At 42.4% G+C, this 17249-nt stretch overlaps 1 protein-coding gene across 1 annotated transcript in view; it reads left to right on the plus strand.

The window, feature by feature from the left end:
- EEIG1 (estrogen-induced osteoclastogenesis regulator 1) overlaps positions 1 to 17249 on the plus strand; it is a 55029-nt gene that overhangs the window by 32607 nt on the left and 5173 nt on the right. The window contains exons 3-11 of the mRNA XM_075835275.1: positions 2021 to 2141; positions 3154 to 3183; positions 5301 to 5417; positions 6443 to 6489; positions 11880 to 12019; positions 12496 to 12600; positions 13587 to 13776; positions 16052 to 16173; positions 16779 to 16848. Coding sequence (XP_075691390.1) covers positions 2021 to 2141; positions 3154 to 3183; positions 5301 to 5417; positions 6443 to 6489; positions 11880 to 12019; positions 12496 to 12600; positions 13587 to 13776; positions 16052 to 16173; positions 16779 to 16848 — 942 coding nt within the window. The remainder of the gene's footprint in view (positions 1 to 2020; positions 2142 to 3153; positions 3184 to 5300; positions 5418 to 6442; positions 6490 to 11879; positions 12020 to 12495; positions 12601 to 13586; positions 13777 to 16051; positions 16174 to 16778; positions 16849 to 17249) is intronic.

The following is a 17249-nucleotide window of genomic DNA, read 5'->3' on the forward strand; positions in this document are numbered from 1 at the left end:
GGTTCTGTACACAGGACCTCCAGTTGCATCGCGGACCTTCATTTCACCTGGAAGATTAGACGGTTATTATCTGCTGAAAGGGAGAAGCAATTACTGAGAGAGAGAGCCTGCTCATAGACGGGAGGCTTCTGTCTCTCCCCTCCCCCGCTCTTCGCTTCTGGGCTCATCCTAATGGGTCTCGTTGCTTTTTATCTCGGCCTGTGCAGTCGGCTGTGAAGTAAAGGAAGTTCTGCCTAGATATGGCAGTTTGGCCGCCCATCAGCTGAAATCACAGATCGCTGGGTTGCTTCAGCCTGAGGTTTCAATCAGTATAATTATAGCAAAATTGTTTACATGGTGCCTGTGCAGTCGTTCTGTGATAAAACAGCTCTGGCGTTATTTGCATGAACCAGGCGGCTCAGGATGAACACTGATCTAGGTTCTGCTTGATGCATAAAATTGTGAAAGGCAATTAGAAAAAAAAAAAAGATATTTCATGTAATGGGGGCCTCTTCAAATAGTTGAGTTGGGGATTGTTGTGTGTATGGGGGGGGGGTGTTATAAATTATTAAGACTGAAGCTCCGCTCTTGTGTGTCGTATACCATAGTGTGACAGCTCATTTTCCGAGTGGCATAATCTAAATGATGCATCTGAACAGTGCGGGTACAGGTTTAAAAGGAAAATCATTAAAGGGGTTGTCCAGGATTATAAAACATGGCTGATTTCTTCCAAGAACAGCGCCACACCTGTCCATGGGTTGTGTCTGGTATTGCAGCTTGGCTCCATTGAAAAGAAGCTGGGCTGAGCTGCTATACCAGACACAACCTGTGTAGTTATTTTTCTTTTAGGCCCCATGCACACGACCGTATAAAAAAACCTCTGTTTCTGCGGACCGAAATTGCGGTCCGCAAAAACGTACCCATTCACTTCCGCTGAACACGGACACCTTTCCGTAGCACTACGGAAGGGTGTCCGTGCCGTGGAAATGTTCCGGGAATTATGGAACATGTCCGTTCTTTTGCATTTTGCGGGCCGTGCTCCCATACTTTGTATGGGAGCACGGCCCGAAAATGCGGCTGTCAGTCGGCGGCTGGCCATGCCCGCAATCGCGGGCCGTGATTGCGGGCACGGTCGTGTGCATGGGGCCTTTAGAAGGAGACCGTTCTGTTTTTGTAATCTTGGACAACCATTTTAAGGCGCTCACAAGATGAAATAACGGACTTCTCGCTCTTGTCAGACGGTTGTGGCTTTGGATGCAGAAGTGAGAAATAGGAGCAATAAATAAAAATAACCATCAAATGTCCTTCATTCGTCCTTTTGTGTACATTTGGTTTCTTCGTTATATCTGTTGATGGGAAAGCTGAGTGACAACCATTACATCTACTTGAGAGCCCATGCACACGACCAAAAAAACATCCGTAATTGCGTTCCGTAATTACGGACCCATTCAGTTCTGTGGCCAATGGACACCTTTCCGTATATTTACCGGGGAGGTGTCCGTGCTGTAGAAACCTTCCGTAAAAAATAGGACGTGTCCTATTTCTTTATTTTACAGACCGTGCTCCCGTGGTATATAATGGGAGCACGGCCCGCAAATGCGGGTGGCTGGCAGTGTCCGTAATTACAGACCATGATTGCGGTCATGGTCGTGTGCATGGGGCCTGACTGTAGTGATCTAAGAGCTGATCATGAATCACAACTCGAAGATTTCCAGTTCGGGCAGATATGGGAGGTTGTCACCCAGCTTCTCCATAAACGGATAACGCCAAGTGTTTTATCAGAGCAATAACTAAATATATCAGACCAAGACTTCAACCAGTTGTTGTCAGTGGGACAAATTTCCATTATTCAGAATGAATTGTTTTAATCCCGTAAACATAACGAATTATGGAACGACTTTCTTTACTGTTGCGTCTATGGCTCACTTGCTGTTCAGACAGATCTGCTGTTGCACTTGGTGTTGTGTCCTGCATTGTGTAGTGTTCTGCCAGGTCCCTGGACTTGACTAATAAATGTGTCCCCTTCTGTCTCTTATCACAGGGAGGAAGTACAAGAAAACTGTGTTCGCTGGAAGAAAAAGCTGTCCTTTGTATGCAAAATGAGTGCCAACCCTGCAACCGGCGTGCTGGACCCGTGTATCTGCAGAGTCTCCGTCCGGAAGGTAAGCAGATGACAATTATGACATAAATTGGGATGGGGGGGGGGGGGTTGATGTGGCTTTTACTTGAAGAGACTATTATGCCTGCTAAGCCTTATAATCTGAGCGTGCACCCTATGGATTTAGTATGATGCTGAGGCCATGTAATTATTCACCGAGGGGTTATGCAATTGAATTGGCAGAATGACCTCATCGAATGCGTTAGCACCAGTTTGTCAACCAGCCAAAATGTAGGACCGCCGTTCTGTATGGTAAAAAAGGGTCATTGCTTATCAGTTCAGTTCATTGGGATCATGCGACGCTAATTTGGTCAATCATTGTCCCCAGCACTGGTCTGGTTTACACAATGACACACTCAACTGTGTGTAGGCAATTGATGCACAAGCAAGACAAGTATCACTTCTGTAGAGCAATGGAACAGCGCCCCTAGTGGACAATGTATTATTATGTTGTATTGAGATTTTCATTGACGATTCCTTAATGTTCTGCTAATATTTAGTCAATTACGGGTAGAAAGTATTTTGCTTCGGGAATGGAACGTGTTCCGTTTACTTTTGGAATTTACCTTTGTGAATAATGGCTGCCACCTTTATATGTGACATAATGTAAAGATGTTTTGGGGTTCTGGGCTCCATATTTACGTGTATCTTGTTGAGTGTGGCAGCTCTGGGTATGTTGCGTCCTGCCCGTTGTATTACTGGAGTATTGTGTCTGCACTATAGACGAGGTGCTCAGTGTGTATACCTCATTGTTACTCCCTCTTATGTGTGGGAGGCGTTGTATGTGACGCTCTGCGTGTGCGATGTGGGCTGAGCGTGTGGTGCAGGATGTCAGATGTGGGCCGCAGTACACGCGTGGACGACTAGGCTTTACTTTAACCCTCTAAGTGATATCATGACCCGCATTCATATTATCCGGGATCTGGGATATGACTAGAACAGCGGATTCTCACTGACTGTTATGTTTGTTGATAGTGTCCGAGTGGAAATAATAATCAATCTCTTTCCTGTTACAGGAACTAAAGGGTGGAAAAACATTTTCAAAGGTAAGACAGAGGACATATTCCAGTCACCATGCACCATTCCGCACACTGAATTCTGTTCAGTCTGCTCACAAAGAAAGCCCTTCAAGGGCAGCAAATTAAAGGGGCGCTATAGCTTTATATAAATGGGGCACATGGAATTCCGAGTTTGTCATATGGTCTTTGCGAGGGTATGGTCCATGATTGCACATCTATTTATACTACCACCTGATACATCAGTTGAGATCTATATATCGCATCCATAAAGCAGACTGTAAAGATATGCTTATGTCCAAGATCACTGCATCATAAAAATCACATCCGTGGGGGTGTAGAAACCGGGGTCCCGGCAATATCAAAAACAAGGGTATACCAGTCTCTGTTATCAGCAGAGAGGAGGCCATGCATGACGCCTCTCTACTAAAATCAATTGTTATTAAAAGGATTTTTTTTCTTCTTACCAGACACAGCGCCACCTTTGTCCATGCACGGTGTCTGGTATTGCAGCACAGCCCCAGGCCAGACACTCTGCTGTAGAACTAGACACCGTGCACGGATGAAGCTGGCGCTCTACCGAGCATGGTGGCGCTCTACCGAGCACAGAAGCCCCTTTGTTGTTGTCCTCGTCGAAGGTCAGTGGCGTGGCATGTTCTATCACCTAGCATCAATCATTATTAGTATGGAACCTGCAATGCACTTGTAGGAAAACCTTCATTGCCGGAGCATACTGTATATAAGATTCCTAAAGCCTTTATACTATGTGTGATGGATGTGACCGCTCTGCTATGTCTGGGATACTGTTTGTTGAGTTATAATTGGACAATTAGTCACCGATTTTTAGGTAAGGAGTCACACTATTGGGATTAATAACGTGTATTGATTTTGTTAGGGAGGAAGGATTGTTGCGCATATTCCTATAGTATGACACGTGACAAATAGTCGGGACATCAAGACCTGGAGAGCACGGAGAAATAGCGTGGTCAGCAGTGTGAGGCGGAAGCCGGTCACAGGACTCTATGGGTTGAGCATCCTTTCATTCGGAGCCCCTTCCTCTATGGGTTTCCTGCCATGATGGTGGGATGTGGGGACCCCCTGCCAACAACCGTGTGTGACGCAGACTGGATGCGGTGGGAAAGTAGTAGGGCGGATGAGAAATCGGAATCTCAGGATAAAATGATCCCTTTTTTTCAGAATAACAAGTCTTCCAGCGCTGGCTGTGAGAGGGTTAAGCAGCTGGTGGTTTGCAGAGAATGCTGCATTACTGGGATACGTGGAAGCTTGTAGTGCGTAGTCTGACTGTCAGCAACGCAGAGATCGTCTCAAGATCTGGAAGCAACTTCCAGTCGTTGCATTGAGATGATGTAGCCGCTGTGGGAGCAGAATCCAAAACAGGCATTCTATCGCAAGAGCTGAAATTGATGCAACTACAAGCCCCATCATCCTCTCTCCGCTGACGTTTACAACACCTCAGATGCCACAAAGGATGACATCATCCGAGGCTTAATATTAAAAAGTCAAGCCACATTTCTTAAATGTCTCCGACCTTGAACTGTAGGGAATCCTGTAGGACAGGACTAGCCCGTCGTACATGTATGCCAATTTTTTTGGCACAAATAACTGCCATGATTGGATAATGCGCGTTGCGCAGAATTGCCGCTCCATTTTATTAAATACAAAACAATCTGAGCTCTTGGACTTTAGTGGCCATAAAGGTGTAGTACACCCTACATATGACCACAATCCAAAAGAGTAGGCAGCACTCCGGTTGTATAGAAAAATCCAAAATGTATTCACCCAACATACAGGCAACGTTTCACCTTTCCATTGAAGGCATTTTCAAGCCTTGAAAATGCCTTCAATGGGAAGGTGAAACGTTGCCTGTATGTTGGGTGAATACATTTTGGATTTTTCTATACAACCGGAGTGCTGCCTCTTCTTTTGGATTGTGGTTTGATCTTTGCGTGAGGTCTTTTGACAAGATTCCTCTGAGAATCGCACCCACAACTTTATTCTACTGTGCAGCTCCTATATCTCTTTTGTCCCTACATATGACCTATATCACTATATTTACCAACATACCTGCTACAGGTGCCCCTATATGTCTACGCAGAGCTTCATCTGCTTCTCTCTCTTTTGTTCAGCTGGGCTTTGCCGACCTGAATCTGGCCGAGTTTGCCGGTTCTGGATCCACAGCACGCTGCTGTCTTCTGGAAGGATATGACACGCGGAACACCAGGCAGGATAACTCGATCCTAAAGGTAACATTCTCTATATAACTATGTTATGCCAATGTGTTCATCATCTGTTCTAATATTCTCGACCTGTCTATGGCTTAATTTCTGATCAGTCATTGGAACCAGTTTTCAGCCTGTCCTGTCACTGCGAACCAGAAACACCAGGCAGATATTTGTTTACCAGGAAATATTGAGATCACTGAGGCGTGTGGAATTATGTGCCTCATGTTTCAGAGATGTCATTAATTTCTAATGGATCTGCAGGCTGAATGTTGGTTTCTCTGCATAGTCACTGCCTCCATTATGCCTACTCATTCCATGTGTTTTATTTTCTTATCTCCATAAGCAATACGATTGACTCTCATGTCACCTATTATACTTTTACGAACTAGATTTAAAGGGACATTAAACATAAAGTCTGTCTTACCTCTCTTCGTTCATTCTCTGTTATCAGCCATTTCCGATCGAAGGGAGGCTGACTGTAGTGTTCTTGAATAGGATCACGGACTTGAACCTCTGGAAAATGTCTGCCCTTATGATCACTACTTTATCAGACATATTTCCAGTTCTGAGAATGCCCCATGCATATTTGGGAATTATATTAGCAGCTCTTTTTCTGAGCTGCACTTTTTATATTCTTTGTACTTTTGAGTATGTCCACCTTTGCATTAAAAATGAACAACAAATAGTCTTGATTAAAAAATATCCTACCAACCGTTTTGTGTATACAGCCCCTTTGCAGATGTATGTGTCTCCATGGTTTCAGACCACAAACCAACCCTGTGTAGTCTGATCCTGGTGAGCAAGAACTAGAGGTGGTGGATGGATGGATGGAAGGGATTGTCATTTCTGCATTGGAGCTGTATACACAAAACAGTCGGGTATTTTCAATGAAGATTATTTGCATAGTTGCTTCATTTTTATTTTGCTTTTAAATGCTTTGGAGCAATAAATATATATTGGCTGCCTCATTCGACACCATTGGGGACTTTTATCACACCTTTTTTTATTATCAATATTAATTTGTAATTATGGATCGTTTCTTGTAGGTGACCATTGGAATCTCGCTCCTATCTGGAGACCCGTGCTTCAAAACGTAGGTCTTTATTTATGTGTTTATTTAGAATATGACAAGACTGCTCTTAACCCCTTCCCTCTTTGGCCACTTTTGACCTTCCTGACAGAGCCTCATTTTTCAAATCTGACATGTTTCACTTTATGTGGTAATAACTCCGGAATGCTTTTACCTATCCAAGCGATTCTGAGATTGTTTTCTCGTGACACATTGGACTTTATGATACTGTCAAAATTTGCCCGATACATTCAGTATTTAATTGCGAAAAACACCAAACTTTAGCGAAAAATTGCAAAAATTAGCATTTTTCTCAATTTAAATGTATCTGCTTGTAAGACAAGCAGTTATACCACATAAAAATGTTGCTAACTAACATCCCCCATATGTCTACTTTAGATTGGCATCGTTTTTTGATCATCATTTTATTTTTCTAGGACGTTACAAGGCTTAGAACTTTAGCAGCAATTTCTCACATTTTCAAGAAAATTTCAAAATGCTATTTTTACAGGGGCCAGTTCAGTGGTGCAGTGGCTTTGAGGTCCTTAGATATTAGAAACCCCCAATAAGTCACCCCATTTTAAAACCTGCACCCCTCAAAGTATTCAAAACAGCATTTAGAAAGTTTCTTAACCCTTTAGACATTGAGCAGGAATTAAGGCAAAGTAGAGGTGAAATTTACAAAGTTCATTATTTTTTTCCAGAAATTCATTTTGAATCCATTTTTTTTGTACCACAGAATGTTTTACCCAAGAAATGCAACTCAATATTTATTGCCCAGGTTCTGCAGTTTTAGGAAATATCCCACATGTGGCTCTAGTGTGATACTGGACTGAAGCACTGGCCTCAGAAGCAAAGGAGCACCTGGTGGATTTTGGGCCTCCTTTTTATTAGAATATATTTTAGGCACCATGTCAGCTTTGAACAGGTCTAGTGGAACTAAAACAGTGGAAACCCCCCAAAAGTGACCCCATTTGGGAAACTACACCCCTCGAGGAATTTATCTAGGGGTGTAGCAAGCATTTTGACCGCCCAGTTTTTTTGCAAAAATTTTTGGAACTAGGTCATGAAAATGAAAATCTACATTTTTTTCAAATAAAATGTAGGTTTAGCTAATTTTTTTTCATTTCCAAGAGAACTAAAGTAGAAAAAGCACCATAACATTTGTAGAGCGATTTCTCCCGAGTAAAACAATACCCCACATGTGGTAATAAACGGTTGTTTGGACACACGGCAGGGCTTAGAAGGGAAAGAGCGCGATTTGGCTCTTGGAGCTCAAATTTAGCAGGAATGGTTTGCGGAGGCCATGTCACATTTGCAAAGCCCCTGAGGTGACAAAACAGTGGAAACCCCCAACAAGTGACCCCATTTTGGAAACTATACCCCTTGAGGAAATTATCTAGGGATATAGTGAGCATTTTGACCCCACAGGTTTTTTGCAGAAATGTTTGCAAGTAGGCTGTGAAAATGAAAATCTACATTTTTTCAAATAAAATGTAGGTTTAGCTAATTTTTTTTCATTTCCACAAGGACTAAAGGAAAAAAAGCACCATAAAATTTGTAAAGAAATTTCTCCCGAGTAAAACAATACCCCACATGTGGTAATAAACGGCTGTTTGAACACACGGCGAGGCTGAGAAGGGAAAGAGCGCCATTTGGCTTTTGGAACTCAAATTTAGCAGGAATGGTTTGCGGAGGCCATGTCGCATTTGCAAAGCTCCTGAGGGGACAAAACAGTGGAAACCCCCAACAAGTGACCCCATTTTGGAAACTACACCCCATGAGGAAATTATCTAGGGGTACAGTGAGCAGTTTGACCCCACAGGTGTTTTACAGAACTTATTGTAAGTAGGCCGTAAAAATGAAAATCTAAATTTTTTCAAAGAAAATGTAGGTTTAGGTATTTTTTTTTCATTTCCACAAGGACTGAAGGAGAAAAAGCACCGCAACATTTGTAAAGCAACTTCTCCCGAGTAAAAAAATACCCCACATGTGGTCACAAACATCTGTTTGGACACACAGTAGGGCTCAGAATGGAAGGAGCCCCATTTGGATTTTGGAATGGTTTCTGGGTGTCATGTCATATTTGCTGAGCCCCTGTAGTACTAGTACAGTGGAAACACCCCAAAAGTGACTCCATTTGGGAAACTGCACCCCCTGAGGAATCATCTAGGGGTATAGTGAAAATTTTGATCCCAAAGGTTTTTTGCTGAATTAATTAGAATTAAGCCATGAAAATGAAAAATTTTTTTTTTTTCCAACAAGATGTAGTTTTAGATAAACATTTTTCATTTTTACAAGGAATAGAGAAGAAAAAGCCCCCCAACATTTGTAAAGTAATTTCTTCCGAGTACAGTAACACCCCATATGTGGTTATAATCAGCTGTTTACGTATATGGGAGCATTCAGAAGAAAAGGAGCGGTATTTATCTTTTGGAGCGTAGATTTTGCTGGAATGGTTTGCGGAAGCCATGTTGCATTTGCAAAACCCCTGATGTACCAAACAAAAGTGACCCCGTTTTAGAAACTACACCCCAAAAGGCATTTATCAAGGGGTGTAGTGAGAATTTAGACTCCACAGGTGTTTTGCAGAAATTAATACACAGTGGATTGTGCAAAGTGAAAATTGCAATTTCTCCACTGATCTGCCCATTCACCGCACAAGATGTTGTGCCCCTAGAGAATCTTACCCCATAAATTGTTAAGCGGGTTCTCCCGGGTATGGTAATGCCTTACTTGTGGCCATAAATTGCTGTTTAGGCACACTGTAGGGCTAGAAGGGAAAGACCGCCATTTTGAGCATGGATTTTGCTTGGCAATAGTTCTGTTTGGGGTTTTGCTGGTATTTTCGTTTATAATGTGGGGGCATATGTAATCTGTGAGGAGTACATCAGGGTATATGTAATCTGTGAGGAGTACATCAGGGTATATGTAATCTGTGCGGTGTACATCAGGGTATATGTAATCTGTGCGGAGTATATCAGGGTATATGTAATCTGTGCGGTGTACATCAGGGTATATGTAATCTGTGCGGAGTACATCAGGGCATATGTAATCTGTGCGGAGTACATCAGGGTATATGTAAGCTGTGAGGAGTACATCAGGTTATATGTAATCTGGGCAGAGTATATCAGGGGTATATGTAATCTGTGCGGAGTACATCAAGGCATAATAAGAGGGTATAATAATGGGGTAAATAATACAATTATCCATAGGTGTGTGTTACGCTGTGAAGCGATCCGTTATGCACAGGCCGGTGTCACACTGATAAACGGTTTTCTTTCTCACTCCCCTTCTGTAACGCTCTGCACCTTTTGGGGAATTTTTCTCCTTTGTAGTTTGGGAAATATTGCTGGGAAAGTTTTGCGCTGGTATAATACGGGCACCCTCGCTTCCAGCGGATGTGCTGTGTCCATTCCCTTTCCTAGTTCCTAAATAGTAGGGCCCTGAAACTGAAGGAATGTTCCCCTCCGGCCTGCGCATTGAGATGTTTTTTCATCACCGCATTACTAGTGCCATAACTTTTTTATTTTTCAGTAGATTGAGCGGTGTGCGGGCTTGTTTTTTGCGAGACGGGCTGTAGATTTTATTGGTACCATTTTGGAACACATACGACTTTTTGATCACTTTTTATTTCATTTTTTGGTAAAGGAAATTACCAAAAACAAGCAATTCTGGAATAGTTTTTTATTGGTTTTTTTATCGGCATCAACAGTGTGCCCTAAATTACATGTTAGCTTTATTCTGCGGGTCGATACGATTACGGCGATACCAAATTTATATAGTTTTTTTTATGTATTGCAGCTTTTGCACAACAAAATCACTTTTTTTATAAAATCATTTGTTTTCTGTGTCGCCAAATTCTAAGACCCATAACTTTATTATTTTTGTGTGCACAAAGCGGTGTCAGGGATTATTTTTTGCGGCACGGAATGTCATTTTTTATTAGTACTATTTTGGAGTAAATGTGACTTTTTGATCACTTTTTATAGCATTTTTTGGAAGGAGATGTGACCTAAAAACAAAGATTCTGGCGTTGTTTTCCTTTATTTTTTTTTTTACGGCGTTCACCGTGCGGGATAAATTACATAATTGTTTTGTAGTTTGGGTCGTTACGTACGTGGCGATACCAATTATGTTTCGTTTTTTTTATGTATTGCGGCTTTTGCACAATAAAATCACTTTTTTTATAAAATCATTTGTTTTCTGTGTCGCCATATTCTAAGACCCATAACTTTTTTATTTTTGCGTGCACAAAACGGTGTCAGGGATTATTTTTTGCGGGACGGATTGTCGTTTTTATTAGTACTATTTTGGAGTAAATGTGACTTTTTGATCACTTTTTATAGCATTTTTTGGAAGGAGATGTGACCTAAAAACAAAGATTCTGGCGCTGTTTTTCATGTTTTTTTTTTACCGCGTTCACCGTGCGGGATAAATTACATAATAGTTTTGTAGTTTGGGTCGTTACGGACGCGGCGATACCAATTATGTATAGTTTTTTTTATTTTTACGGTTTTTCCCATAATAAAAGACTTACTATGGGAAAAAAGTCAGTTTAGCTTTATTTTTATTTGAAATGTGTGTGTTTTTATTGTTTTACCACATTTTTATTAACTTTTTTTTACTTTTTTTACTTGTCCCACTAGGGGACATGAGGGCCTGATGCCCCGATCGCTACTCTAATACACTGCACTACATACGTAGTGCAGTGTATTAGCGCTGTCAGTTATTCACTGACAGCAAGCCTATGAGGACACGCCGCAGGCGGGTCCTCATCGGCTCCCGTACAAGGCAGACTCGGACGCCATTTTCTGGCGTCCGATTGCCACAGCAACCCAGCGATTGCATCACTGGGTTGCCGATCGGTTGAGCGCAGCATCTGAGGGGTTAATCTGCCGGATCGGAGAATAGCTCCGGTCCTGGCAGTTACAGGAGGGTGCCAGCTGTATAATACAGCTGTCACCCCGCGGTGATGGTGCCGGCTCTGCTTCTGAGCCCGCACCATCACTGCGCCGTACATATACGGCGCTTTGCGGGAATCACCTCCCGACAGCGCCTTATATATACGGCGGATGTCGGGAAGGGGTTAAGACTTTATCCGTGTTATTACAATGTCTTGAGTTATGTTTTACACATATGGCCTATTATCTAGAGGAAATGCTCAAAGGGATTGCTGGTATAAAATTGTTGGTTTCTTCCAAAAACAGCGCCACACCTGTTCACTGGTTGTGTCTGGTATTGCTACTCGGCCATATTGAAGTGATGGGGACTGAGCTGCAATACCAGACACTTGCACTGTTTTTGGAACGGAGAAGCCATGTTTTTCTAATCCTATACAAATTATTAGGTACTTTACCTATATTATTGCCATGCCAGTGTAAGCAGCTCGTGTGTTGACCTTTTTCTCTTAGGCCTCCCTCCACCGCCAAGACTGTGTCAGCGCCTGGGCAGGATTCCTCTTTGCAGATGACCTGTAAGGGTGAGGGGACTGTACGTACAACCAGTGGCACCGTGCGCCAGAACAGGAGCCGTCAGGCATTGCTTAGTTCAGGTATGAACAATATTGCACCGTCCTTGTATCTCCTGTATTTCTACAATTGTAGTAAGTTCTCCTTTAACTCTGTCTGTTTTACTGATCACTCGTCTATTCTGTTTGTCCAGCCTGTCCTGTTCTCATTTAACAAGACCTACTCTTAGTTGTGACATTGCTGGCAGAATTAGCAAAGGGAAACACGCCTAGATAGGAGGATTACTTCATAGAGCAAACTTGTTTAGCAAGTGAATCTGTAAAGGCTTTCTATAAATGCATAAATAGAATTAGAAGGAAGGAGCGCACTTTTCTGCAGGTTACAAACGTCCGCTATGGAGGTAAAGTTTTCCAGCTGGAAGGGAATATCCCGCTATCTGTTTTGGTTCTCATGGGAACAGACAGTGGGATAGAAGCCAGATTTAGCAGCTGTTTTCCTTCTAGTACGGTTTACTTTCCCGAACCTCTTCTAAGCCTTTTTATTTTCTTAAACATTCCAGGGGTCTTCGAAGAAGCGGATCAAAATCTGTCAAGCCCTGAAGAAACTTCTCATTCAGGCCACTCTCGGAACTCCAGCCAAGCCAGCCAGCAGTCCAAAGCATCCGGTAACCATTTCTGTCCAGTATTTCTACATACCGATCTCTGTGGCTTTCATTTTTATGAGAACAAGCCTACATACTTATAGTGGTTGTCTGGTTTAGAAAAACATTTTTGAAATACTTAATAGATTGGCCTTTAGCCCAGGACCCGTATCTATTAGCCATGGCAACAAAGAGTGTCTTTAACTCTGGAGGACATGGCATGTCCGTGCATTACACAAACAGCCGATTCACTTCAGTGGGCATGGTGTAATGCTTAATTTCCCCTGTGGTGGCGCTGCAAGGGAATTAAACACTTGATCAAAAAATGTCATACCAAGATCGTGCTGCATTTGCAAAAAAACACCACAAACTACAAAATTGCCTCAAAAACGCCATAAACCAAAATGCAGTTGTGTGTAGTGAATTTTATATTTTACTATAGACTTAAATGTAACGTCTGGCTGCACTAAAAAACGCCATTAAAGATGCCACGAAAAATGCAGATAAAATGCTGTGCGTTAATCCAGCCTTAACTTGCTTAGATGATATTTTGTGACTCGCTTATGTGAATTTCAGACCTTAAGTGATGTGGATAGACGCTGACTTTCCCACGTCAAAGCTATCCCCTTGAATATAGCAGAGAGCCACTCTTCAACAACCAGAATAATTAAATCCACATTCCACTAATAAAGGCCCTGATACATTACAAATGTTAAAATAACACGAGGACTCGATAAATGGCCCCATGAAGCACCAGTCCTAGTGAGTCCTTTCAGCAATGGAGTCCTGTTTATAAGGAGAGCATGGCATTCTCCCTCTAACCTCTAATTGTCACTTTGGCGTGACCTTTTCTGAATATGATTCCGTAAAGAAGTTTTAATAGGGCAGTAGTGAACCTGACCTGCAGGAACACATGACTATAAAATGCTTACTCTGATGGTCTATATAATTGTATCCGTATGGGTTACCCTTCTCATCTCTATATCTTAATCCGTGTCTTTTCTGCGCAGGTCACAGCTCCGAACACTCTCGATGTTCTAGTATGTCTGATCTGACTCACAGGCGCAACACATCCACAAGCAGCAGCGCCTCTGGGGGAATCAGCATTACTGCAGACACACCCGATCCAGAAAAGGAGAGCAAACCGGAGAAGCCTCCGAGGCCAATCAGACCTCCCCTTCATCTGGAAAGACAGTCCAGGTAAAGTTATATTATCACTGAAGTCGGGTGGTGGGGGGTTCTTCCTTATGTAATTGTAATTGTTATTAGTTTTGGGGAAAGTCTCAGCGGTTCATTACAGATGTTCCTATTTAGTAGCTTGGGGAGCGGAAGATGAAACAAATACACTTCTGTCTCTGAAATGTCAAGTTTGTGACAGAGTTGTGAGTGTCTTTCTCTAGTGTCAGTATGGAATATGTGATGTGACTCAGCGGGGACTGAGTCAGTGTGGATCGTTGGCTCAGGTCTCTCCAGATCCAGCGCCAGCTTCTCTGACACACGCTGCACTCGTGATTTTCCTACTTGACTTCTGCCAGTGGATTTTTATTGTTATCCTAGAGATGATTCTCATTTGTTATTGTCTTAACTATTCTGCCGTCTGTTGCGAGTTTTATTCAGCGAGATGTAACTAAGGCTATATGTTCACATTACGCTATGTGAACACGTTCTGCATATGCATCGGGAAAGCTCCCGCTGCATACGCAGAACGAAGCAATAGGCCCCCATTCACCAGAAGGAAGCCAAATGAGTGTTTTCTTGGGCTCTGTCAGGTCGGTATGTATCAGAGATTATTTTTTACTGTGTAGGAAAGTGAACTGCAAAAAAATATATATACTTCTGTATAAGTAGACACCAGAGGCCCTGTTGCAGATTTTGCATTGGGCTCAGGAGCTTTAGTTTATGCCTCTGTGTACAAGTTAAGTCATATATATTATGTAGCCCCTTAAAATATCTATAAAGACAAATGAAGCCATCATTTTGTATTATGTGCCAATGTCAGGCATATTGCATCCAAGTAGGTAGTTACATGGAACAGAAATCCCATTAAGATCCAGAGTGGTAGATCAGCATTTTATTGCATTTACTGAGCATTGGAAACAGGTGTATTTAGGGACCCCAAATGCCCTTTTACAACGGCCGACACTCGGCCGGTACAACGAGCGCCGATCAACGAGACGTCGTTGATCGGCGCTCGCTTGCTCCTGTCACACGGAGCTATAGATGGAGACGAGCGGTTTTTACTCCGATTGCTCGTCCCCATCCATTATTATCCTGTCGACAGTGCGTGCTGCCGACCACGATAATCTTTTACTTTTTTTAAACGATACGATCAGCAGATGATCGTTCCCCTGTTTACACAGGGCAATTATTGGCAACGAGTGTTATATTAACACTCGTCTGCCTGATAATCGTCCTGTGTAAAACCCCCTTAAAGAGGCTCTGTCACCACATTATAAGTGCCCTATCTTGTACATGATGTGATTGGCGCTGTAATGTAGATTACAGCAGTTTTTTTATTTCGGAAAAACGATCATTTTTTACAGAGTTATGACCTATTTTAGCTTTATGCTAATGACTTTCTTAATGGACAACTGAGCGTGTTTTACTTTTTAACCAAGTGGGCATTGTACAGAGGAGTGTATGACGCTGACCAATCAGTGACCAATCAGCGTCATACACTTCTCCCCATTCATTTACACTGCATATAGTGATCTTATTACATCACTCTGTGCAGCCACAAACACAATATAACGTTACTCAAGTGTCCTGACAGTGAATATTCATTACCTCCAGCCAGGACGTGATGTCTATTCAGAATCCTGTCACTTCTGTAGCGTCTGTGTGATATTTACAGCACATCAAGCGTAATCTCGTTTTAAATGACAGGTTCCATTGTAATCTCTCGAGATTACGCTTGCCTTGCTGTAAATATCACACGTGACGCTACAGAAGTGTCAGGATTCTGAATAGACATCACGTCCTGGCTGGAGGTAATGTATATTCACTGTCAGGACACTTGAGTAACATTATAGTGTGTTTATGTGGCTGCACAGAGTGATGTAATAAGATCACTATATGCAGTGTAAATGAATGCTGAGAAGTGTATGACGCTGATTGGTCACTGATTGGTCAGCGTCATACAATCCTCTGTACAATGCCCACTTGGTTAAAAAGTAAAACACGCCCAGATGTCTATTAAGAAAGTCATTAGCATAAAGCTAATATAGGTCATAACTCTGTCAAAAATTATCGTTTTTCTAAATAAAAAACACTGCTGTAATCTACATTACATTTCCGATCACATCATGTAATCAATATAGGCCACTTATAATGTGGTGACAGAGACTCTTTAAGCCCATAGTCTGTCTCGTGTCCTTCTGCTGTGCAGTTGAATGTAATCTGTTCTCTGTTATCAGGGATTTCATACTGTGCCATTCTCCTTTCTGTGTCTTCCCCCCCCCCCCCTTCCTATTAGGAGAAAGAAGGACTCTGTGGAAAGTCATCCCACATGGGTGGATGACACCAGGATCGATGCGGACGCTATTGTGGAGAAGATCATGCAGAGTCAGGACTTCACGGATGTCAGTAACAATGAAGGTAAAGGAGAAAAATGTATCAAGAGAAAGGGAACTTCTGATATACAAGTGTGTGCTAGTCCATGATCTCCAGGAATGCTGCGTACAATGCTGGCTCCCACCTCCACTCTGTAATTCCACCACTCCAGGACATTCAACCCTTTTCGTTCCCCCTCGTTTTCAGTGGCCTACGTAACCAGGTGCATATGCAGAAAAATCTCATTTATTAAACTAGGGAAAAGCTTCTTGAGAATTCAGAATATTAAATGACTTCTTATTAAATCAACAATCTGTGGCTTGATTCAGACCCTATCATGGCTGGCCCTCAAAGAGCAGACACAGCACGTGCAAGCAGCGGTTGCGTGCATATGACCTACTAGTGAATGTATATTTACTTGTAAATTAACACTTGTGAGTGATGAGCGGGGGAGCGAGCGTGTCCCTGACTTTCCCTTCAGGACAGAAAATAACTATTTTCTTCCACACCTATCCCCCTTCTGTATTCTCCAGGCTATGTAGAGACATTTTCCAGCAAACATACGTAGAATTTCACTCCTAATACTCCATGCACTGTGTACTGCTATAGACGTCACGCTGTCTCACGCTCTGTTATCTTTCTATTTGTAGACAGTCACCTGAGGCTGTTTGTCAGCAGAGATGGCTCAACCACTCTCAGCGGAATTCAGATGGCTAACAGGTATCTATAATTCTATGTCTCCTATGTGTGGAAATGATCATACGTGGCAAATGTCCCATCTATCTATCTATCTATCTATCTATCTATCTATCTATCTATCTATCTATCTCATATCCATGTAATATTTGATATTGTGGCTGATGGGTGCATTGTATATCTTACTACATGGTTATAGACAATTCTTTCTTTATACGCCGTGTAACTGGAGGAGTTTGGACTGTGTTAAACATGTTCCTGTTGAGCATCAGAATCCGGACATGTTCGAAGGCTTTTTTTTTTTATATGAAGCACTTTGTCCTCACCCCATGTAGTTCTGGATTGCATCGCTTGTTACATTCCTTTTATCTGTTCTTGCTCTGTATCCCATGGGAACACTCTGCACGGTGCTACTTAATAGCTTA

The sequence above is a fragment of the Rhinoderma darwinii genome, chromosome 8 (genome assembly GCF_050947455.1).
Source record: "Rhinoderma darwinii isolate aRhiDar2 chromosome 8, aRhiDar2.hap1, whole genome shotgun sequence".
In the NCBI taxonomy this organism is placed as follows: domain Eukaryota; kingdom Metazoa; phylum Chordata; class Amphibia; order Anura; family Rhinodermatidae; genus Rhinoderma; species Rhinoderma darwinii.